The 24,087-nt window shown below is 44.2% G+C and overlaps 8 protein-coding genes across 14 annotated transcripts; 5 read left to right on the top strand and 3 right to left on the bottom strand.

Moving 5' to 3' along the window:
* Positions 1–93: 93 nt before the first annotated feature.
* RB195_025053 (uncharacterized protein) lies at positions 94–1,271 on the bottom strand (the record flags this gene model as incomplete). Its single annotated transcript, XM_064213048.1, has 3 exons — positions 94–114; positions 475–616; positions 1,165–1,271. The coding sequence occupies 3 exons, from the start codon at positions 1,269–1,271 to the stop codon at positions 94–96; spliced, it is 270 nt and encodes an 89-aa protein (XP_064068929.1).
* A 1,223-nt stretch (positions 1,272–2,494) lies between these two features.
* Positions 2,495–2,764, top strand: RB195_025052 (uncharacterized protein; the record flags this gene model as incomplete). The annotated part of the gene is made up of 1 exon (XM_064213047.1): positions 2,495–2,764. One exon carries the CDS (start codon positions 2,495–2,497, stop codon positions 2,762–2,764), a length of 270 nt encoding a protein of 89 aa, XP_064068928.1.
* A 751-nt stretch (positions 2,765–3,515) lies between these two features.
* RB195_025051 (uncharacterized protein) lies at positions 3,516–3,965 on the top strand (the record flags this gene model as incomplete). The annotated part of the gene is made up of 1 exon (XM_064213046.1): positions 3,516–3,965. The coding sequence occupies one exon, from the start codon at positions 3,516–3,518 to the stop codon at positions 3,963–3,965; it is 450 nt and encodes a 149-aa protein (XP_064068927.1).
* Positions 3,966–4,791: 826 nt separating this feature from the next.
* On the bottom strand, positions 4,792–8,258 carry RB195_025050 (uncharacterized protein; the record flags this gene model as incomplete). 4 transcript variants are annotated; one of them, XM_064213044.1, is made up of 10 exons in its annotated part: positions 4,792–4,833; positions 5,025–5,113; positions 5,172–5,203; positions 6,379–6,440; positions 6,547–6,624; positions 6,709–6,834; positions 7,004–7,126; positions 7,178–7,261; positions 7,748–7,875; positions 8,067–8,229. In XM_064213044.1, the coding sequence occupies 10 exons, from the start codon at positions 8,227–8,229 to the stop codon at positions 4,792–4,794; spliced, it is 927 nt and encodes a 308-aa protein (XP_064068924.1). The 4 variants fall into 4 exon arrangements, with proteins under 4 accessions (XP_064068924.1, XP_064068925.1, XP_064068926.1 ...); XM_064213043.1 differs by lacking the exon at positions 6,379–6,440 and adding an exon at positions 5,430–5,535 and having other exon boundaries at positions 5,172–5,222; XM_064213045.1 differs by lacking the exon at positions 6,709–6,834.
* A 232-nt stretch (positions 8,259–8,490) lies between these two features.
* On the top strand, positions 8,491–8,823 carry RB195_025049 (uncharacterized protein; the record flags this gene model as incomplete). Its single annotated transcript, XM_064213041.1, has 1 exon — positions 8,491–8,823. The coding sequence occupies one exon, from the start codon at positions 8,491–8,493 to the stop codon at positions 8,821–8,823; it is 333 nt and encodes a 110-aa protein (XP_064068922.1).
* Positions 8,824–8,861: 38 nt separating this feature from the next.
* Positions 8,862–16,382, top strand: RB195_025048 (uncharacterized protein; the record flags this gene model as incomplete). Of its 2 annotated transcripts, XM_064213040.1 has the most annotated exons (4): positions 8,862–9,814; positions 10,101–10,916; positions 11,205–11,333; positions 15,770–16,382. In XM_064213040.1, 4 exons carry the CDS (start codon positions 8,862–8,864, stop codon positions 16,380–16,382), a joined length of 2,511 nt encoding a protein of 836 aa, XP_064068921.1. The 2 variants fall into 2 exon arrangements, with proteins under 2 accessions (XP_064068921.1, XP_064068920.1); XM_064213039.1 differs by lacking the exon at positions 11,205–11,333.
* A 2,814-nt stretch (positions 16,383–19,196) lies between these two features.
* On the top strand, positions 19,197–20,411 carry RB195_025047 (uncharacterized protein; the record flags this gene model as incomplete). 2 transcript variants are annotated; one of them, XM_064213038.1, is made up of 2 exons in its annotated part: positions 19,197–19,423; positions 20,048–20,411. In XM_064213038.1, 2 exons carry the CDS (start codon positions 19,197–19,199, stop codon positions 20,409–20,411), a joined length of 591 nt encoding a protein of 196 aa, XP_064068918.1. The 2 variants fall into 2 exon arrangements, with proteins under 2 accessions (XP_064068918.1, XP_064068919.1); XM_064213037.1 differs by lacking the exon at positions 20,048–20,411 and adding an exon at positions 19,727–19,824 and having other exon boundaries at positions 19,197–19,395.
* Positions 20,412–22,181: 1,770 nt separating this feature from the next.
* On the bottom strand, positions 22,182–23,396 carry RB195_025046 (uncharacterized protein; the record flags this gene model as incomplete). 2 transcript variants are annotated; one of them, XM_064213036.1, is made up of 2 exons in its annotated part: positions 22,182–22,545; positions 23,170–23,396. In XM_064213036.1, 2 exons carry the CDS (start codon positions 23,394–23,396, stop codon positions 22,182–22,184), a joined length of 591 nt encoding a protein of 196 aa, XP_064068916.1. The 2 variants fall into 2 exon arrangements, with proteins under 2 accessions (XP_064068916.1, XP_064068917.1); XM_064213035.1 differs by lacking the exon at positions 22,182–22,545 and adding an exon at positions 22,769–22,866 and having other exon boundaries at positions 23,198–23,396.
* Between the last annotated feature and the right edge of the window lie 691 nt (positions 23,397–24,087).

Raw genomic sequence — 24,087 nt, 5'->3', positions numbered from 1 at the left:
TATCTGAGACAAAAATTGTTTTCAATTGTACATAATTCCCAACAGCATAAATTGATTCTTGCTGAAGATCGAGTAGGTTAGGCGGAGCTACGCTCAAGGAAGACACACCTCGGCCTAGATACGGGCACGCGTGAGACGATAATATCAGTCCTTCAACTAAGTTAAGTATACTAAGTCAAAACAACATGAAGCACGGTGCAGCTACGTACGCGGCTGCGCTCGAAGCGGCGTGGTGGACAGGTGTTGGAATTGAGGTGGAACCATCGCGAACTGCAGAAATGAACGGTGGTAGTAAGGATCCTTAATCCTAAACGCTACGCTCCTCCTCACCTCTTTGAACGCAACTGCTTACGCAGCTACACCGTACTTCATGTCGTTTTGACTGTACTGTAAGTCAGTTCCAAAGGAGAAAATCTACCTCAGAAAAAAACAAGCACAAACGTAGTTAACTGCTACAAGTTAGTGCTAACTTACCAAGATTTTTGAATAAGACTGGAAGGTGAAGAGGGGATTCGGAAGCTGTCGAAAGTATTGCTTCAACAAGGAAGATACGGAATGTATATCTCTTTGTCCAAATTCCAAAAGATCTGGTTCACTTCCGCTATCAAATTTTGCCCTAAAATCAAAACTGATTTTGCGTCTTTTCTTTGTTTGTTAAATACATACTGCAATGGAAGCTGCAACCATGAGCTTCTATCTAGTTATGTTCGTCATAAATAGTTAGAAGTTACCATACCTCTAACATGTCAATTCAGCTAAAAAAAATTTTTTGCCATGAGTGGAGAAATAAGCTGGCTCTTTGAGCTGGAAAAAGGGAAAAGTGGTGTTTAAGCTTCAATTGATGCAACGAGACTACTTCGAAGACACTATCTGCCCTATCTATCTCTTAGCGTTCTTGTATTATAAGAAAGGTTTTTGGGTTTTTATTGTCAGGTTTTCTAACAAAGTCTTATCGTGCCTATTTCAAAAGGTATTGCGGCAGATCCATGAATCTCCCTTACTAGAGGGGTCACAGCTGATTAGATGCGAGTCTACGTGAGGCGTTCCCAGGTGGTGGATAGGGAGCTAACCCCAAAACACTGAAGCGACCTTTTCCGGTGGGTTGGACAGACTCTCTGTTTCTGCTCTGCCACGACTGACTCAAAACACACTTGCATCTCGGACCTCGGTCCGAGATAGGGCGTCCAATGAAGTGGAAGGGGAGTTGGAGTCGTCTCCGACGAATAAAATTCACTTGTCCACTCCCGAAGAATGCAACGTTCTCCTAACATTCTTGAGACCAGAAGCCGACAATCTGCCCACAAGATTCAAAAATATTGCAGTGTTTGTGTTACATGTTACAGTAATAGGGAAGAGTTTCCTGAACTTAGAGGAAAGCCTGGTACGGAAGCGCCAGGAAAGACGGAGTTGCAGGAGTCATCTAGGGTACCGACATCTGCATTTACAACGCAACGTACGCTTGCATAGAAACCGGCCACTGAAGATCTGATGATGTAAGTCAGGATGACTAAAGGCAGCATACCACGAATCTGGGGTAGTACGGATTTCAGGTGGAGTATCCGTATACGGAGTTGTAGATTATGGAGACCGGGATGGTTCCGCTCATCTCTCTCTCTCTCTCTCTCTCTCTGAATCACTGCAAGCAGCCGGCCCCTGAATGCTGTTTCGTGCGATGCCTTATGCATTAAAGCGCGCCAGCCTTGCACGCGTAGCGTCCCTTAATGCACCTCGGGACAGTCCGAATTGATTTTCGACGAATCGCAAGGCAAAGGTGGCGAAAAGGGTGGAGCGTTGCAATGGATGGCTTCGTACAATACAGCATCCTGGAGGTGGTTGTTTGCAATGATGCGGGGAGAGATGAACAGAACTACCCCCGTATCCATAATCCACGGCCCCGTATACGGATACTCCACCTGAAATCCGCACCGCCTCAGATTCGTGGTATGCTGCCTCTAAGTCGTCTGCGGATGTGGTACAACACCAGCTTTGACAATCATCATCGTCTACGCTCCAACATCGAGCTACGGAAAAGTTGGAGCTTTCTATATTAACCTAAAATAAATCTACAGAGAACTCTATTGCTTTCACAGGGTTATTGTTGGTGATTTCAATGCCAAAGTTGGCCCGAGAAGAAAGCCTGAGGAACTTTGCTTTAGGACCCACAGCCTACAGTAGAATGAGTAGGGGAAGAGGCTTTCTGAGTTTTTCTTGTCGACTAAGACCGCCCATGGAAATTCACAATTCCAGAAGCCATTCTGTACTCAGCGCAGGGCAATGGAAATGACCACATCGTCAATTTGCCTTTGTTTTGCCTGACAGATGTCTCTGTTGTGCCAAAATTCTATACAAGATCAGACCATCGTCTCTTTCGAGGAAGATTTTCCTTCACAAGGAAAGAAGAGAAAGCCGCTACGTTTAGAAAGCGAAGTCCCAGAACTATCATTAACTGGGATCTTTTCGCTACGCAAGCTTTTGAGAATCCCCAACTGACAACATGGGCAAGGAATATGACCGGCTCGTTGAACACCTTCACAACTACACGAAGAAGGCTGAGAGTTTTAAAACCACCAAGAGACACTTGTCCCTTGAAATTCTTGAGCTGAGCTGCCACCGTAGAGCCACACGAGCCGCAAAGGACAAGGAACCCACGTCCGGGCTCGCAAGACTTTGCGGAGAGGCGATAAAAGAAGGCTTCAAAGACGGAAGCGCAGAAGTGCTCGCTGAGGCTGCAGAAGCGGGAAGGAACATCTACTACGCTCGTTGAGACTTCGCCAATCGCAATATGAAGATGACTCTTCCCCGGATTCCAAATGGAACAATCACTGCATCGAGAAGGGGAATTGAGAACATCATTCACGACTTATACTCTGACTATAACTTATAATGTCGGCGTGCTTTCATGCCAGTTAGAAACCGTACGGCACCCGGTCCCGATAGTATGAGACTTGAGGATCCAAAGAATTTTCTTATCAACACAACTGCGAGACTCTTTATATGTTACCTGTGGGAATGCGTCGTCCTCAAGCAGTGGAAGACCAGCCAGACCGTGTTGTTATGTAAGGAGGGAGATCCACATAACATCGGCAGCTATCGCTCAATCTGCTTACTATCCGTCATCTACAAACTCTTCACGAGAGTGATCCTTACAAGGATTGAAAAAGTGTTAGATGAAGGAGAGTCATGAGGCATGGTTTCAAAAGGGATTCAGCGCGACTGACCACATTCACACTGTTTCGAAACTCACCGAGGTATCGCGAGAGTACAAGATGCTGCTCTGTCTCATCTTTGTCGAGTTAAAGAAGGCCTTCGACTCAGTTGAGACGGAAACAGTCATGGGGCCTTGGAGCACCAAAGTGTTTCTACTCAGAACATGAAGGTACTTCGAGAGTTGTACAGTAAGTTCACGACGCCATTGTACAAGAATATCATCACTGATCTGTAGAGGGGGGTCCGACAGAGTGACACAATTTCATCTAAAATATTCACGGCCTCGAGAATGCAATGCAATAACTGGAATGGGGCGAGTGAAGGTTGACGGTCAGCAGCTACACCATCTTGGCTTTGATGATGACATCGTTCTAATAACGTCTGGCATCAACCAAGCGGAACGAACGCTGGCTGGATTTGACAAAACACGTGGATGCATTGGTTTTCAGCTGAATCTGCAAAAGACGATGTTCATCCATGACGAATGGCTCTCGGATGCCCCATTTAACGGAACAACGCTTAATGGGACAAATATATCCGAATGGAACAACTGCATTTATCTAAGTCATGAAATGAACATGAAGAACGACCTTACCTCCGAGATGAGCAGGAAGAAACGAGCGCCTTGGGTAGCTTATAAGAGCATCGAGGGTGTAGTGAAGAAGACCAGGAACACACGGCTCCGTGTTCACCTCCTCAGCACTACCGTACTTCCTGCTTTGACCTATGCTTCGGAAACCTGGGCATTTCGCAAGTAGGAAGAAAACGCGGTGAGCGTCATTGAACGCACAATTAAGAGAGTGATGTTAGGTGTATCCCGCTTCGCGCAAGTGGGGAAGGGATTCGAAGTTCTCTCCTACGTCAGCGACCGAAAATTAGTTTGCCAAGGAAGGTTAAACGAATTTTGCCGGACATCTGATGCCCTTTAACGACAACCGTTGGACCAGAGTCGTGAGCGGCTGGGTTTCGCGCGACGAGGAAGACCGCCGACTGGATGGTAAAATTTCTTCACGAAGTTCTTCAAGAAAAATTTGCGGACTGCGGTCAAATCACTTGCTTTGGAGTAAAAGGAAATGTGTATTGGTGGAAAATTCCTCTAACTTTTCCTCTCGTTCGAACGACATCGTTCTCTCCTACTCGTGCGGCAGAGACGGAATCAAGGAACTAGACGAACTAGGGAAGGAAAAAGAATTCCAGAGAAACAGGAAGAAGACACAGCTTACAAAGCACATCTACTAGTACAGGAAGAAAGGAAATACAACTTGAGTACTCTCAGATAATGGAGACTTTTTCGCACGCGTAACTCGGGTAGAAAACGACGTGGCGCAAATGCTAAATCAAGGATGAGAGCAGTGTGGCCGACCTTTGCACCAATCAGGAAAGCTACTAGTAAACTGCTGGAAGAAGACCTTGTGGCAACCTTTTCAACTCGCGACATCACTGCGAGCTCTCAGCTCTCAGCGAAGAGTTGGGCTAACATTGTTGTCACATCTAAGAAGTTACTTACCACCCATAAACCGCTTTCGAAGTCCGATCAGCGCACACAACCCGGACTCTACACTGAACCATTTCTCGCAATTTCGACTAGAGAACAGTAGCCGTCTTTGTGAACAAGCGGAATGTATGCTGGAAAGCAGATGAGGCTATCACTTTGTCAGAGAAATTGATGATGGATGCAACGTTAGGGGAAAGTTCAGAGATCTAAAACACCTTCGAAGGAAAACGTCAACGAGATGGGCTGAAGTGCTCGCAGCACAGATGGACCAGCAGAGAGCTCAGGTAGATACATCCTGAAGAACGTCGTTAACGTCACTTACAAAACTTATCAACTTCTTGGATGACGTTTTCGAGGGAAGAGAACGAATGAAAACGATGCAGGCCCACACGATCAGCAGAGACACACTATCTACAAGTCAAAATAAGTGCGTAATATGTGATAGTCGTTTTTACCTCAACTTCTGTACATTGGATTGAATTCCACAATGGCGGTAGATTCCTGTAACAATGCCTTGGTGCTCAATCGCTTCACAGCATCTCTCGACAATTGAAGGAACTAAAAAGATTTTTCTTTATATGAGTGGTACAGTATGTAACAACGACATGATATCACAAAGTACATGATATTTACGATGTCATTTACGTAATTTGATCCGCTTTTTATTAGAACTACAGAACAAAGAAAATAAAGAAAGAAGGAAAAACACAATGTCTACTTTTTCGACCAGTCTTATCCAAGTGGTCGACGAGAGATGTACCAAAAATCGGGTAGCAAATATGGGAGCGGGTCTTCAGTAATCTTGGCATTCGATTAGCTGATATGAGAGACTCCTAAAAATGATGACGTTTAGGGGTTGCGGTCAGGAGAGCAGGAAGATCTCTGGTATAAAAGTGGGTGATTAGAGACTTAGGGATTTTGTCACCCTAATTGAACAGATCGAAACAGTGGTTCAGTAGTATACATTTATTGTACAGCAGGCAGAGAATGGTGCAGTTAATGTGAGCGAAGTAATGAGCTGGTAGAGCGTTGTCTGCCGCACTCTGCCACACGGACAGTACAAGTCGTTATATCACGAAAATACCCATAACAGTGAACGGGACTTTATACCACGTCCCTTATCTATCATCGGAGTCGATGATATCTGGGTCTAAAAATAAAAAGAAGGGTTTCGTTTGATAAAGCGAGTTTCAGCCCATACGTATTTGCTGTTTCTTAGCATTTGCTCTGTAATGCCTGCATTCATTTTTCTTCCAGAAATTACGAACAGTTTAGATTTTTTTGGGAACTGTATTATCGACTTGGCCGTCGCATACTAATTTCACAACAGCTGAACGAATATTCGATCGCAAGATGACTCACAAAACTCCGTCATTTTTCTCAAGAAGCATGGGGAAAACCTTTAATTGCTTTAATGTGAGGAAGTTAGTTCGATGAAATGATTTAATTTAAGGAATAAATTAGACGTTTTCGTGCGTTTCATGGATAACTTTTAAAAAATGTTCATTTTCTGCTGAATTATCTGAAAAGAGTTGCAAGTTGATTATAGCAGACATTATAGATTTTAAATCTTTTATAGATTGCTTTGAAAATGAGTCGAAAATAAATCGATCAACATGAAACATTGTATATACGTATTTATGTCTGATTATGCAGTATTACACGCTTAACTAAACGGAGTATTGAAGTGATCGTTTACAAGTTCTAAAATCATGGACGATGCGGGAGTGACTTCTACCTACAAGAGCGAGCTATAAAATAGAAAGCTAGCAAACGTTGTATTAGGGCAAAACCGCTTTATTTCCCATACTTTCAGGTTGAAAGAAAACACCTGCGAATTTTACCTTCTTAGAAATAGCGAGGCGACAAGAAACTCGTCTATCGTCAATGAGGTGAACGCAGTCGCTTGGAAAGGAACCAACCTGTCATAAATATAAGATACAAGAGTTATAAGATTCCAAAAAAGTTAAAATGTCTCAGTTAGAAGAAATAGGAAACGATTTCACCTCAACCATCTTGGCGTGAGAATCCTGATTACGACCACGGTTCGCAATAGTCAATTTTGCTTTCCAAAAAGCACTTTCCCTTTGGGGCCCCGAGTTCATCTCAATAATTGACACAATGTCTCCGACCTTGACAAAAACACAGGTTCGAACACGCCAACATTTAACATGCCTATTTCTTTTCACGTTTATTTTTCCCTACAGTCTTTTCAACGCAACGCAAAATTTGTGTTTCGTGTTGAAATGTCTATTGTGGTGGAAAACAGGTTGAATTCAGGATTGGAGAGAAGAATCTTACCCTTAGGCGTAAGTGGCTTTCTGACGTGGGTTCGAACTCCTTGGTGACAACCGCAGCAGCAATAGCTGGAGTGTTAATTGGAGTGTCTTCGGCAGGTTCGAAATGCCCACCTCGACAATCAACCTTAATGTGTCGATTTTCTTACAAAGGTTGAACTCACACAAGGAAGCTCACCTCTAGAAACTTTAGAACAGGATAGCAAGTGATTATGCTGCCAGTTAATTGAGAAAACCTAGTCGTGTATTGTTCGAGAATCTCCTGAAATATGCCACAAGGAAGTGTTCTCTCTTTTTTGTCTTTTATTATACATGTCTACTTTAGAGCTTCCCAGTTAGTTGAGATCTAATTTGGAAGGAACCGTTTGTGTTTATGCATGTGCTGATGCGAAGGAATTCCTAGTTTCCTTCTTTGCACTACAGATTGTGTTTGGGCTTGCGCCCAAATGAATTCTGGTTCAATGGTAGAATAATTTTTTAACAGGCGAACGAAGAAAGTGTGCTCACTAAGATTCACAAACACAGGAATGACCCATCTGGGCGGTCGTAAAGTAAACAAGCATCGTGTGCGGTCATCATGATAAGAAAATACAACTTTTTAAAATGCCGATTGTTTGCACAAAGGATATATGGTACTGTGCACAAAAGTATAGCATAACAATACAGAATTAGGGTCCTGATCCAGACATCAGGACACTCCGGGCCACAAATTCGAAAATATTGAAACCAGTGTTATGACAAAGATCACCGGATGATAGGTTTCAATATTGGCTTCACTTGATTGCAGCTTGTTGGAGTGGGCGGTGGTGGCGTCGTTCCACTGTCGCTTGTTAGTGTCGGCGTCGTTCCTCGATGTCCGATAAACAACTATGAGCACTACAAAGATCACAGAACCCACAGTTTTTCTCGTTTAGGAGCTGCCACATCGTATTTTTCAAATGTGTGGCCTTCGGTGGGCAGGCTTCCTAGTGGAATTAGTACTTTTGTGAGTTTTTTATATATTTTTTTTTGAATTCTAAATATTCTTATTAAAATGAGCTAAACTATTGCTTGCATTTGCAACTTACCCATGCAGTGCTCTTGTAAAACAGCTTTACTAACAAGCATACGATTCTGCAAGCCAATTTGATTCTGGTGAGTAATAGCAACAGCGCTATTTTGACCACCAGTAAGACTACCTTGAGTCCAAATAAGTACGCCAAACCAGTGGCTACAGCCAACGTAGCGCATGCCGTAAGGGTAATATGCCAATATGCCATGTATTTTCATGGCATTCACTAGCGGACTTAGATCAGGTAGATCAAAACTAGGAAATTAATTCTCTGCATCTATTTCTTGCACTTGCGCTCGCGAGAGCAAATTTTTGATTCTCGCACAAAACACGGTAATAGAAAAGAGTCTCCTGATTCCGGATGAAAGCCTGGTACGGTAGCGCTGGGTAGGACGGGGTTGCAGTATTCATATAGGCTACCGAAACGGAAAAGGACTAGGATGGCGATCTGTACTTATAACGCACGTACGCTTGCATCGGAAGCGGCCATCGAAGATCTGATGATGCAAGCGAAGAAGATCAAGTACGACGTCATCGGACTGACCGAGACGAGACGACGTCACCCTCTCAACCCCGTATATGAAACTGGAGAAGAACTTTTCCTAGGAACATGCGACAGTAGAGGCGTTGGTGGAGTCGGCGTCCTCATCAACACGAGTATGGCAAAGAACATCGACTCTTTCGAACAACTTACGACCCGAATCGGACGTCTGCGGATGAGAAGATGTGGTCCAACGTCAGCTTTGACTATCTTCGACACGCTTACGTCTTAACATCAAGCTACGAAGGAGAAAAAGTCGAAGCTTCCTACATGGACCTGGAGAAGTTCTACCGAGAAGATCATGCCTTCTCCAAGGTCATAATTGGCGATTTCAACTCCAAAATTGGCCCAAGAAGAACGCCGGAGGAACTTCTCATCGGGACCCACTGCCTGCAATGGAATGAACAGGGGAAGAGGCTCTCCGAGTTCATCATGACGACTAAAACCATCCTTGGGAACTCGCAATTGCAGAAGCCCTGCTCTCTACGCTGGACTTGGGAGTCACCCGGTGGAGGGTACCGTAATGAAGTAGACCACATCATCGTCAATAAAAGGTTCTGCCTGACGGGCGTCACTGTTGTACAGAAGTTCTATAGGGGATCGAACCATCGCCTCCTCCGAAGAAGATTTTCCTTCACAAGGAGAGAAAAGAAAGCCGCTAAGTTTAGAAAGCAAAGTCCCAGAACTATCATCAGCTGGGATCTTTTCGCTACGTTAGCCGGCTTTTGGGAACATTCCGCAATGGACAACATCGAGGAATACGACCGGCTCGTTGAACACCTTCACGACTGCGTGAAGAAGGCTGACAGTTCTAAAACCACCAAGAGACGCCTGTCATTTGGAACCCTTGAGCTGATACGTCAGCGTGGAGCAGCACGAGCCGCAAAGAACCAAGAACTCACGTTCGTGCTCGCTAGGCATTGCAGAGAGGCGATAAAGGAAGACCTTAAAGAGAGAAGAGCAGAAGTGCTGGCGGAAGCTGCAGAGGCGAGGAAAAGCATCCACTATGCCCGCCGAGACTTCGCCAGTCGCAAGACGAGGATGACTGCTCTTCGGAACCCAAAGGGAACAGCCACTGCATCGAGAAGGGGGATGGAGAAAATCATCTACGACTTCTACTCCGATCTCTTCGACAACCATGTCCACTTGCCTGCTCACCATCTGAGGGAAGACGGACATGTCACTCCAGAGATTCTCCCGTCCGAAATACGACATGCTATTATGTGAGAGGTGAGAAATCGTACGGCACCCGGTCCCGACAGAATAAGACCAGAGCACTAGAATAAGAACCTTCCGCCAGTACTCATCAACACCCTGGCGAGGCTCTTTACACGTTACCTGTCGGAATGCAAGGTTCTTAAACAGTGGAAGACCAGCAAGACCGTGTTGCTGTATAAAAAGGGAGATCCACATGACATCGGCAACTATAGCCCAATCTGCTTACTGTCCGTCATCTACAAGCTCTTTACAAGAGTGATCCTTAATAGGATTGAGAAAGTTTTGATGAAGGACTCCATGCGAGCAAGCACGGTTTCGAAAAGGATTCAGCACGATTGACCACATTCACACTGTTTCGAAACTCATCGAGGTATCGCGAGAGTACAAGATGCTGCTCTGTCTCATCTTTGTCGAGTTAAAGAAGGCCTTCGACTCAGTTGAGACGGAAGCGGTCGTGGAAGCCTTGGACAACCAAGACGTCCCTACTGAGTACATAAAGGTACTTCGAGAGTTGTACAGCAACTTCACGACCGGAATTTCGCCATTCTACAAGAACATCATCATTGACGTGAAGAGGTTGGTCCGACAGGGTGACACAATCTCACCCAAAATATTCACAGCCACCCTCGAGAACGCAGTGCGAAAGTTGGAATGGGACGACATGGGAGTGAAGGTTGACGGTCAGCAGCTACACTATCGGAGCTTTGCTGATGACATTGTAGTGATAACACCTAGCATCAGCCAAGCGGAACGAATGCTGACCGAATTCGACGAAACACGTGGGTGCATCGATCTTCAGCTGAATCTCCAAAAGACGATGTTTATGCGCAACGGATGGGTCCCGGATGCCCCATTCACGCTGAACGGAACGAACATATCAGAATGCACCAGCTACGTTTATCTGGGTCGGGAATTGAACATGATTAACGACCTGATCCCCAAGCTGGGCAGGAGGAGACGAGCGGCTTGGGGAGCGTACAAGAGCATCGAGGATGTAATGAAAAAGACCAGGAACACCCGGCTCCGTACTTACCTCTTCGACGCCACCGTACTTCCTGCTTTGACTTATGCTTCGGAAACCTGGGCATTTCGCAAGCAGGAAGAGCGGTGAGCGTCATTGAACGCGCAGTTGAGAGAGTGATGCTAGGAGTGTCTCGTTTCACGCAAGTGAGGGACGGGATTCGAAGTTCTCTCCTACGTCAACTCTCGAGAATTAGAGACGCCGCCGCGTTTGTCAAGGAAAGTGAAATAAGGTGGGCCGGACACGTGATGCGCTTTAACGACAACCGTTGGACCAGAGCCGTGAGCGACTTTGTTCCCCACGATATTAAGCGCACTAAAGACCGACGGAAGACCACCGACCCGATTGTCAGATTTGTTCACGAAGTCCTTCAGAGAAAATTATGATGCTCTCCGTGTCCCACTCGAAAGGAGGAACCACTGCGCTACTCTGGCACGCGATCGGGACAAATGGAAGAATTACTGGCACCCGCTCGACCAGTTCGAAGATCAACGGGAATCAAGGTGATCGAAGTGATTGTAACCCACGAGTTTATTGATGAATTGCAAAATAAATCAATTCTTGCGCCTTCGTTACAGCTGTAGCACCTTTCAACCCCCAGAACAGAGATCTCACAAGGTTGACTGATTATGTACTCGGTGCCATCAATAAGCAAATTTGATTCTATAGCGAGAGTGATCTGTCCTTCCTTGTGAAGCGCATACATTTCTTTGCCATCAGTGAATATTTCTGTGAATATTGTGCGTATTGGCATTACTTTTGATACTTCTTTTGTCAAATTTTGAAGTGAACCATGTGGACACTTACATGTTTGCGGTGCTTCCATATCTTCGCAAGAAAAGATCATGCGATTTGTGCAATTTACAAAAGTATAGAGCATACTCACGGGCCTCTGACTCATATTCAACGGGAAGTTGATAATAATCTGGTAGCATCATAGCCTCCATTGGGACTACAGCGAATCTTTTGTCCATCAGTGGAGAATGTGGTTTTCGCAAAGAAATCACCGTCAATGACAATTTGTCGTACTTTTTTTGACATAAAATTGTAAAGTGAAAAATTTCAATTTTCCTGTATTATGAATTGAAATATGAAATATTCCTGCATGAATTTAACATAGATTTGAATTACTGGTTACCACTCCATGCAACTTCCTAATTCATAGACAGTCTGCGACTTCTTCGAAACATGGCCAATTCTAAAAAATATGCATGCTGGAATTGGCAGGAAGCAACCGGATGCTATATCACCGCACATGTTCCTACAAATTGAGTATCCTGGGTATGAAGATAATTTCTTGAGCTCAGGAACTATTTCGTCTAGCTCAATTCTACTGCACTTAGACTGAGTGCATGAGTCCATTTGCGAGCATCTTGCTGTATGGTAGATCTTGAGTTTCGTCTCCCTAGTGAAAAATAACGAAAATATTTCAAATATTATTTCAAAGCCATCACTATGCCATGGTATTGGTATTAAAGTGTTAACACCAGAAGTCTTGGCGTTATAGCCTTCATCAAGCCCTGAAAAACCAAAGCCATTAGCCATTTATTCTTTCATGCGCTTTATCACTCTATAGAAGTCATTCAGTTGACAAGCGAACTCAAAGAAAAACACATCGGCTGACGCTTACCTCACTTACTAAATTTGGTAACGTAACAGAGCACCACATACCACAATTGTAAGTCACAAGGGAACCAAAGGCCCGTCTCGTAGATCAAAACCCACACAGATCTTGCTATGCGGCTAACTCGCTTGTGATCGCAATACACCCATTCTTTCTGTTCATTTTTCGACTTTCGACAGTTATTCAAAATGCCTGTAATGTTCTGCAAGCTATAGCTTTCGGATTCAAAGGATAGCATCGTAACGTTTTCTAATGTTGGAGTCATGACGCATTTTGCGGTGTAGTCTGAGTGGGTAAAAGGCCTAGTTTTTTGCGAGCGCATCTAGATCTGCTCCCCCTAAGTAATCGTCTCCACACGACCTCCACGTGGTACAATACACCACTCTTGATACCGTGCAATCAAACTTTTCTTGAGACATGCAAACCACGCAGCTGGGAGTTGTACGGAATTGGCCAGCACACAATTACGTACCAGCTGACACGTGAGGTTCGCTGATGGTGTTTCACCAGCTCTCACGTCATTCTGTAGACCCACCTGGTTTGGAGAGCTCCGTACCGCTCTTTTCATCCCATCAGATCTGTAAAGTAGAGAGAATGAAATCTTTTCTGAGCCGTCTACTACGTTAGATCTTCTAGAGAGAAGTCGTGCGTCCTGAGTGATAGTCTCCAATCGGATACCCAATGGATGTTGTTACTTTATTAGCCAGATTTACAGACTATGTTTTTTTTTTGGATAATCGATGTCAACCTTGCCACCTTTCTCTTCATGTTACTCATAACGGATTTCTTCGTTTTGTTAGAATGAGCTGAAATATAGTTGAATAAGATGTTTCTGCTTCCAGATTTCGAACACCACTTAGTCTTTTACACCCCATTCCGCAAATGGATGCGCAAATTCAAGAAAGCCAACCCGTTGTCTTTCGGTTTCGTCTTTCTGAACTTAATTCGTGGACACTGTTAGTTGTGAAGAATGAGTTCAATTCTGCCTGTGTTAGGCGAACAAACCATCTATGTAGCGACAATAAAGTGGTTCCAGTATAGGTTTTTCGATCTTGGACATGAAAATAATGACAAGGGTAGGTGTCCGCCTTTGTCCTATAGCCAGGCTTCTAAATTCTTGGCAGTACAGCTCAAACACCGGAAAATAGAGCAGTTCAGGCACTCACTTATCAGCTTCGTAATCTACCTAGTGGTCAATCCGTACATGTTTAATGAAGCCTGGTACTGTGTGAGCCGTTCATAAAACAGCCTGCATCGCGACATCGTTTGAAATGTTCGTATGGAGCGAAGTAACATTGAAGGACTCTACGACGCATTTACGTTTGAACGTTGTGCTGTGAACCACGTGGTACTATTGAGCATCCTAAAGCCACACCTTTTTCAGCGACGATCATAACCACTTCCAAATCTCAAATTTTACTGGAAAAAAGGAACGCATATACGAGTCTGTTTGCTACTCACGCTGGTAATGGTTGCGCAAAAAGCAATCAGGCATTCGAGTGTACCTTTAGGAAAGTATAAGCCCTATAACCTCCACACTTCTGTAGAGCAAGATTCCCATACATCGCAGAAAGATGTGCTATAGCACGTCGCCAGCCGTAACTAGACATGGAGCATGGAGCTTTTAGGAACAACCATCCTTTTTGTCATGCTGAACGAACTCACGCTGTCGAGATTATTTCAAAAAGGCGTCATGTCTACACTGTAGTACTGTGAAACAACAGAGCATGCGGTCTGGGTCGCTTCTGCTCACAGAACTAGAAAAACCGCTGAAGACTACCGGAAGGCCGCACTCTATGATGCACTCAGTGCATAGTGCATAATGCATTCAGTTTAACTCACAATTAAGGATGCATATGTTGGTTAAAGGCTCACCTTAAATGGTACATAATCTGTGGGATATGTCGGGAAATTTCTATTCTCCTAATCCTTCTTGTTGTCTAGGTCACATTCAAATGTCTTCCAGAGGCTGAATTTAGTCTTACATAGCTCTGTTGGAGAATCCGAGCAATGACACGTCTAATACTTGGTAAATCGGTTCACGTTTCTTGCTTGTTCTTGTATCTACACGTGGTTAGACTCAGATCTTTGAGGAAAATTCGCCACAGCAATCTCTGGAGATACCTCGTTCTCTAGGATCGGTGAGAAAATGGCTGTCTTCGGGAACTGATCACTTTCCCGCAGTTATGTTTCTTCAATACGCATACTTCATACTTTTCATGATACGGAAACCGCATAAGGTGTAAGTTTTGTTTGGCATTTTCTGCTATATCATTTGCTCGTTTACCGTGTCAATAAAAAATTGCCGTAAAGTCCAGGGACAGGAAAATTTCCTAGTATATTTGACTTCCTTTTAAAATGTTATGCAACCGCTACTACTCCATCAAATGACATTTCTACAGATATATACAGTATTCATATATCAAAAGAAACAAGAAAAACTTCACACATATTCAGAATAATTCTATTGACAAATGACGATGATCTTGCCGATAGACCCTGTGTTCACGTTATTTTGATTTTTTTTTTCCAAACTCTCATTGCTAAGTTCAAATCGGTATTATGCAAAATCAAGTACACTGTTATATCACATCGTAATGAATTACATAGTGATGAAACATGGTTGTAGGAATAAATAGAAAATAAGAAATATAAAGTTTGTAATTTTGGTTTTGAGAGTGTTCCGACTATACGTGCACTCTATGTTTTTTATAAAAGAATACCGTTTGCAAAAAAAGAAAAGATAAAAAAAAGAGAAGATTCATAAAAGAATACCGTTTGCATTCTTAGAATTATTTTTTTAGCGTTAAAAGTTCTTGTTTTACAGCTGTACACAGTGATTAAATCTGTCGATATTCCGAGCGAATAACAGCAATTCATTTCACTCTTGATAACGATTCGTACTTCCGAAGGGAGAATCCGTGGTGAAGCTCAAATACGGATTCTCCCTTCGGAAGTACTAGTCGCTATCAAGAGCATGTAACCTGGCACAGCCCCCGGACCTGATTTTATATCAGCAGACTTTCTTCGGGCCATCCACTTCATGTAATCTTTGCAACGCACGATACCCTAAATTCAAAAAGAAAGGATCCCAAACCAGTGCAAGACCTCGCAAACCGTTCTTATCCATAAGAAAGGTGACCGAGAGGGCCTTCGGAACTACCGTCCGATATGCTTGCTGAGCGTGTTACACAAGGTATTCACCAAAATCATCCTCACGCGCATATCTAGGACGCTGGATGAAGCCCAGCCTCAAGAACAAGTTGGATTTCGTCAGGGATTCAGCTGCTTGGACTACATCCAGACCGTGTAAAGGGTCACAGAGGTTTGCTGGGAATACCGCCTCCCTCTTGTTCTAGCTTCCGTCGACTATGAGGAGAAAGCCTTCGACAGAGTAGAAACGAATGCAATACTGTCAGCGCTGCTCGATCAAGGTGTGGACGCGTCGTATGTGAGGACATTAGCCAGTTGCTACGATCGATGCACCACTAGAATACAGCTTTTCCACCGCTCCCTCACCATACCCATTGGAAAGGGGGTGCGACAAGGCGATACTATGTTGCCGGAGCTGTTCGCGGCTGCATTGCAATGGATAATGAAATCACTTTCCTGGGAAGAAAGGGGCATACGTGTTGATGGAAGATTTCTCTCGAACCTTCGTTTCGCGGATGACATCGTTCTCTTTTCGAGCAGTACCAATGAAGCAGAAACGATGCTCAACGAATTGAATGAAGCAGGGAAGAGAGTAGGACTGCGAACAAACAGAAAGAAGACACAGTTCATGAAGAACGCCTACTGCAACGACGGTGGAGTACAACTTGAAGGCTCTCTTATCGTGGAAACTTCGTCATACGTATATCTCGGACGTTCTATGAACATGGAAAACGACTTGAAGGAAGAACTGAATAGAAGAATGAGAGCAACATGAGCAGCATTCGCACCCGGGAAGCTACGGACCAAAATCTTCGTGACCATCTGTTCGACTCCACAGTTCTTCCAGCGCTTTGTTAAGCAGTGGAGACGTGGGCAGACACCGCTGCCACGTCTAGGAAGCGACTTACTATCGACAGAGCCTTTGAGAGATGTCTTCTGAAGTTTAACCGACGCACACAACACCTAGCCGGTCTTCGCGGCTCCGACTTAAGAGGAATGTCTCGTCTTCGCGACCCAGCGGAATATATATCGAAAGCAAAGCGTAGGGCCGGTCACACTATGAAAAGAATCGACGATAGATGGACCAAAAGAACGCTAGAGTGGATCCCAAGAGATGTTAAACGCCCTCGAGGGAGACAGCCAGCGAGACGAGTGACGTGTTCGCTACACGAATAGCTCAGCTGGATACGGCTCAAGGACCTCGTCAAAGTCACTCACGAAACTTGAGAGCATCTTGGATGACATTGGCGAGGGAACGAAACTAGTGGAAGAGATGCTGGGGCCCGCAGTCCAGTGAAGACGGGCCATCTAAGTATCTAATTCAGAAGATAACAGATTCTGTCAAACAAGGACTTAGTGAATTGGTACAGTTTTCACTAGTGATCTGAAAATTTGATGACGAACTTGTATTCTTGTGAAATGTATTCGTAGTCCACATTATTGTGAATTCGGGATTTGATGATCGCAAACTTCTTGCAAGTGTAAAATATCCTAAAGAACAGTAGTACACAAATGAATGTGTGTAACTATTCGTTAGAATAGATAACATGAACACGTAAATTCATACCAACCCGATAGCTGAACAGTTTGAGTCGAAAGTTGGTGATTTAAATAAGGAAGTTCTCGACAACAGCGATATAGGTGAAAAATAATGATATTGACCGGAAATATACAGTTGTTCCGCAATGTAATAGATGGATATTGTGTTTTTAACCTCATCAATAAAGTCAATGTTAGTTTTGGCGCTTTCAGTATTTCGCACCTTATTCGCTAATTTAAACACTACAGCAGGCCTGTCAACAGCGACTCTAGCCGGCTTTAGTGTTCCACTGCCCCTTTCTTTTGGAAAGCTTAATTTTGCTTTAAAATAGGCTCATAAAGAAAAAGAACAGAACAGAATTAATATTTCTATCAGAAATCATCACTGCCTTCTTATACAGAGATTATCGACAGATTTATCCACACTAGGGGCGAGTGTTCCGCAATTGAAAAGAGGTTCTGTTATGACTGGACCTCGATGGTTCGAAACCACCTCAACCAAGCCTTTCGTCGCTCAACGATCAATAAGTTGGTACTAGCCTTGTCTGGGAGGACACGAACACTGGCTTTATGCATCGGCTAATCCAAGAAAGTCATTGCATAGGCTAGACACGTGTTCGTAAAACCCAAAAGATACTGAATTGAAGTCAACGAGTTGGTGCGTCCCAAGCGGACTGATCACCGTCAGACATGCGTACAATGAACAGCTGAAAAACAAAGATTCGCAAAATTTTGAAAAAAGTTGATTTCGCAAATAATATTCTTTTATAATTGTAATAGAACGAGTATGTCGTCGAAACGTTCTTAAAACGTTTCCAAATCAAGAACATTAGACCTCCTATGTTTAAAGTTAATCTTACTAAGCCGGCATTGCGTGAGACGGCCGTAGATAATTAGCACCGGACAAGCGACTCATCTGTACGTTATTTTCACTTTATTGTCCATAACAAGAAGTAGAACCATTATTACCTTAACCCTTTGTACTGCCTGTTCGTCATTAAAAGTGAGCTCCTCCAAACGTGAGAATCTTCTCTCGAATACACAACGATGAAGTTGTTGATCGAAGTTGGACATTTCCAGTAAACTTCGTGAAATAACCCTTCAAATAGATATACGATTTGTGTGGTGTATCTAAGATGCAATTAGTAGGAGAAGCACGAAAAAATCAATAAGCTTTCTCTTAAATTGACTTACTAGTAATAATTAAATTAGGGCTAATAAAGACAATCCTAACTTAAGTTTTCAAATGCTAATTTTGTTACTCCATCTTAATCACTTCTAACAAATTCTGCAACTTCTTCTAACAACAGAATTGAAGGGATAGAACCGTGACAAAGTAACAATTTAAAGTGATGACTGAACTTTTTGATTTGCAGATAACAACGAGTGAAAGGAAAGGTGAATAAAATTTTTCAAAAAACTAAAAAAATTAGAACAAGTACTACCAGTACCGTAACTACCTTTCCTCCTTTATTTCACTTTTACATTTATTCGCGTTTTCTTTTATCACTGTAACTCCTCATCTAGTTTTCTTTGCTTCCGATGCAGTTTTCGAGTGTTTCTGGTTAAGAGGTTCATCAAACCCGTATCCGAAGACTGAGTTCAGACTTGAAAAAAACCTTAAGCACTCACTATGCTGCACACTGCGCATCTCTGTCTCTGTCGGATGTTGTCATTGCGGACTTGCAGACAGCGGGTGTGCCTTCGTATCGTCTTGTAGCACCTTGTGCTCCACGACCTTAGAATGCGAGCATGACGTAATCGGCACTGTGTCCATGGTGCAGGCTTCTGAAGACCCTCCGTTATGAAATCCGTGATGAGTGTGAAGAGGAGCGGAGAGAGGGCTGAGTCTTGATGCAAACCGACAGAATAATGAAGAGAAAACCGTTTGCACTTGACTTCATGGACCAGCGCGGAGGATTTGGACCGATCCAATTATCTCCTTTCGGACCGCATTTTGCCGTACAGTGTACCAGATTTTTTCAAGCGCAAAACGATCGAATGCTTTCTCCAATTCGAAGAATGCTGCAGCGGGTTTTGCCTTTCACCGATGCTTCTTAATAAGAAGTGTAGCACTGATGATATCGATAGTGTTGCGGCTGCTGAAGACACTGTGCAAGTTACTGGGCAGAAGAACAATGCGATTGACTATCCGTTCGAAGATCTGCTTGAAGCTAGAGTTTGGATCAACGTCGCCCAGATGCACCTTTGCACGACTGCGGTATCGCAGAGAACGTTAGCTCTGAATCGTAAGTGCTCAGGCACCTATGGAGACTGGTGAGGACAACAGTAAAGACGCCTTCTACGGTGAACTCGATGCACTGATGTCTAAAATACCCAATTAACAGGTGGTTATTGTCGGTATTGATGCAAATGCAACGAACTCGAACATTAATCCGATGTGCTTGGAAAATGGTATTATTCTACGAAACAATAATGGGATAACGGAATTTGTCTGGTAGACCTTTGTAAGCAGAAGAATAGCGCGAGCATTATATATCGACTCTTAAACTTCAGCTTTGTTATGTTCTGAGAAGGTACATCCCTTTGTCAGAAATCCGAAAATCTAGAGCTATGTAGGATGTCCCATTCGATTCCGAATACCGGCCAGTTCCTCTCAGCTTAATGATACGGTTCCACAAAAGGAGTGGTTGAGTTCAACGTCAGCCGAAGCTTGACAGGTCAGGTCTTAAGGATGATGAATGTGGAGAAAGTTTTCCCAACGAGTGTCGATCAATATTGGGTTACGGGTTGAGAAGAGAGTGGATGACGCTCACTTTTCACTAAGCACATTCAGGACGCTGCAAAGAAACGCCCCCGGTTCCAACACAGAGGAAGAAGTTCGCCTTTGCATTTGCGGATCCACACGCATTGCTCTACTAGTGACCTCAGTCAGTAAAGGCGCCTGAGACGGAAGGTTCGCCATCACCTGAAACTTGATCGTAAGAACGAACGGACGTCGACAGCAAAGGAGTTTGAGAAGGCGTGGGAGGACAACAACCCGAGAAAAGCTCATACTCTGGTGGCAAGATTAGGAGGTGTTCGTCTGTCCTCAACACTGCCAACAGAGTTGGTGTCAACTCTGCCCATCTGGATGGAACATTCCAACACTTTGCTGAAGCGGCGAGCGCTGTTTTTCCCTGAGCTCGTGCACACGCAACCACCGACATACACTGTGATCAACGACGAACCATCAACAGAGTCAGAGGTTCTGGTCTGTATCCAGCGGATGAAGGGTGGAAGGTCCGGTGAACGACGAAATTAGCGCAGAAATGTTGAAATCTCTTCCTCTTTCTGGGATTGCGGAGACGACGAAGATCACCCATTCTATATGGACTAAGGGAAACGATTTGTCACGCAACCCAAGAATTGCCGGAAAATATCACTGCTGGGTATAAAGGACAAAGGAAAGTGTCTAGCGTTAATCAATACGCTTACGATGAGCCACCACGTCCACTTGAATTCAGAATCGTTTCAAGTTTATGAACTTGTAACTGGCCTATGCAATGACTTGCGGGGCCAGCCGATGTGTCAAGACATCACCCGGAGGGATGATGCTAGGTGAGCACTAGGACTGATTCGAACCTCCACCCTGTATGGTGACGGCGGATGACACATGGAAAAGGTAAACATCTTTTACTCGGCCTTCACAAGTGGTCAAAGTGAAACGCCTTTGCATTTTTGTTCACGTTATGAGGAGATCGTCCGAGCGTCTTGTCCAAATTGTCCTGAGGATGGTCCCAGACCTGAAGTGGAAAAGGTGCGACATCTGTGCGACTTCTAGCTGAAGATCGAACAGGATGGGCTCGGATATGCCATACATGCACCATGTCCATTTCCGAGCAAAGTTCTTCGTTATAACATAATAACGCCCAAAAGTAACCAAGCAGTCGTCTAAGCAGCTTTCACTTCATGCGGTCAAGCTTCTCCGTCACGGATAACGGGTCTTCGATCCGTACATCATGATAGGGAAGACTGTAGAAGGGAAGACTCTTAGCTTGACTTCGTTGGCGATGGAGGTCAACCAAAGCGATTTGATCAAGAAGATGAATGCCAAATTGGCTTTATCGAATCTTCCCCAATCTGAAAATCTCTCTCATGGCTGCCACCGTTTTTCAGCATACAGTCCGAGTAACAGAACTTATCCATGAGTTTAGTAGGTTGTTCGTCCACTCTGATTCCCGTTGAGAGGTTCGAGAAGACCCACATCTGCTTGCATTTGTCAGGGTGGACTCGCATCCCATAGGTTGCAGCTAGCTTTTGATAAGGTTCACAACATATTAACCATGTTCGACATGGTTCCACTGCTCAAATACTCTTCGCATGAAGTCACCAACGACAAAATAGAACAGAAAGAGTACCGCGACAGCCCCTTATCTTGCTCCGGTTCCCATTTCAAACTGTGTGGCACATCCAGCTAGTATTCGAATTGCAACAGTTGTTCTTTTAATCATGTCGCTAATTAAGCGTGCAAATTTTTGTGAGGCTCATTGAGAGATGACATCAATGATCTTCGATCACTCCCTTAGTAATAAACCCTGTAAGCCGTCGATCGACCAGGATTAAAACCGAATTGTTCACCGTGAATGGTTTCTTTGCGATGCTTGATTAACTGTTCTATAACGATTCGCTCAAAAACCTTGCACATCATTCCCAGCAAAGGCGAGTGTAGCGCAGTCGGTTAGAGGTTCCGCTGTCTGCACGATCGATTGGAGGTTCGAATCAGTCCTAGTGCTCACCTAGCATCATCCCTCCGGGTGATGTCTTGACACATCGGCTGGCCCCGCAAGTCATTGCATAGGCCAGTTACAAGTTCATAAACTTGAAACGATTCTGAATTCAAGTGGACGTGGTGGCTCATCGTAAGCGTATTGATTAACGCTAGACACTTTCCTTTGTCCTTTATACCCAGCAGTGATATTTTCCGGCAATTCTTGGGTTGCGTGACAAATCGTTTCCCTTAGTCCATATAGAATGGGTGATCTTCGTCGTCTCCGCAATCCCAGAAAGAGGAAGAGATTTCAACATTTCTGCGCTAATTTCGTCGTTCACCGGACCTTCCACCCTTCATCCGCTGGATACAGACCAGAACCTCTGACTCTGTTGATGGTTCGTCGTTGATCACAGTGTATGTCGGTGGTTGCGTGTGCACGAGCTCAGGGAAAAACAGCGCTCGCCGCTTCAGCAAAGTGTTGGAATGTTCCATCCAGATGGGCAGAGTTGACACCAACTCTGTTGGCAGTGTTGAGGACAGACGAACACCTCCTAATCTTGCCACCAGAGTATGAGCTTTTCTCGGGTTGTTGTCCTCCCACGCCTTCTCAAACTCCTTTGCTGTCGACGTCCGTTCGTTCTTACGATCAAGTTTCAGGTGATGGCGAACCTTCCGTCTCAGGCGCCTTTACTGACTGAGGTCACTAGTAGAGCAATGCGTGTGGATCCGCAAATGCAAAGGCGAACTTCTTCCTCTGTGTTGGAACCGGGGGCGTTTCTTTGCAGCGTCCTGAATGTGCTTAGTGAAAAGTGAGCGTCATCCACTCTCTTCTCAACCCGTAACCCAATATTGATCGACACTCGTTGGGAAAACTTTCTCCACATTCATCATCCTTAAGACCTGACCTGTCAAGCTTCGGCTGACGTTGAACTCAACCACTCCTTTTGTGGAACCGTATCATTAAGCTGAGAGGAACTGGCCGGTATTCGGAATCGAATGGGACATCCTACATAGCTCTAGATTTTCGGATTTCTGACAAAGGGATGTACCTTCTCAGAACATAACAAAGCTGAAGTTTAAGAGTCGATATATAATGCTCGCGCTATTCTTCTGCTTACAAAGGTCTACCAGACAAATTCCGTTATCCCATTATTGTTTCGTAGAATAATACCATTTTCCAAGCACATCGGATTAATGTTCGAGTTCGTTGCATTTGCATCAATACCGACAATAACCACCTGTTAATTGGGTATTTTAGACATCAGTGCATCGAGTTCACCGTAGAAGGCGTCTTTACTGTTGTCCTCACCAGTCTCCATAGGTGCCTGAGCACTTACGATTCAGAGCTAACGTTCTCTGCGATACCGCAGTCGTGCAAAGGTGCATCTGGGCGACGTTGATCCAAACTCTAGCTTCAAGCAGATCTTCGAACGGATAGTCAATCGCATTGTTCTTCTGCCCAGTAACTTGCACAGTGTCTTCAGCAGCCGCAACACTATCGATATCATCAGTGCTACACTTCTTATTAAGAAGCATCGGTGAAAGGCAAAACCCGCTGCAGCATTCTTCGAATTGGAGAAAGCATTCGATCGTTTTGCGCTTGAAAAAATCTGGTACACTGTACGGCAAAATGCGGTCCGAAAGGAGATAATTGGATCGGTCCAAATCCTCCGCGCTGGTCCATGAAGTCAAGTGCAAACGGTTTTCTCTTCATTATTCTGTCGGTTTGCATCAAGACTCAGCCCTCTCTCCGCTCCTCTTCACACTCATCACGGATTTCATAACGGAGGGTCTTCAGAAGCCTGCACCATGGACACAGTGCCGATTACGTCATGCTCGCATTCTAAGGTCGTGGAGCACAAGGTGCTACAAGACGATACGAAGGCACACCCGCTGTCTGCAAGTCCGCAATGACAACATCCGACAGAGACAGAGATGCGCAGTGTGCAGCATAGTGAGTGCTTAAGGTTTTTTTCAAGTCTGAACTCAGTCTTCGGATACGGGTTTGATGAACCTCTTAACCAGAAACACTCGAAAACTGCATCGGAAGCAAAGAAAACTAGATGAGGAGTTACAGTGATAAAAGAAAACGCGAATAAATGTAAAAGTGAAATAAAGGAGGAAAGGTAGTTACGGTACTGGTAGTACTTGTTCTAATTTTTTTAGTTTTTTGAAAAATTTTATTCACCTTTCCTTTCACTCGTTGTTATCTGCAAATCAAAAAGTT

The sequence above is a fragment of the Necator americanus genome, chromosome X, assembly GCF_031761385.1.
Source record: "Necator americanus strain Aroian chromosome X, whole genome shotgun sequence".
Taxonomy (NCBI): domain Eukaryota; kingdom Metazoa; phylum Nematoda; class Chromadorea; order Rhabditida; family Ancylostomatidae; genus Necator; species Necator americanus.
Note: the sequence above shows the minus strand (reverse complement) of the source record. Positions and strands in the feature narration are given on the sequence as shown.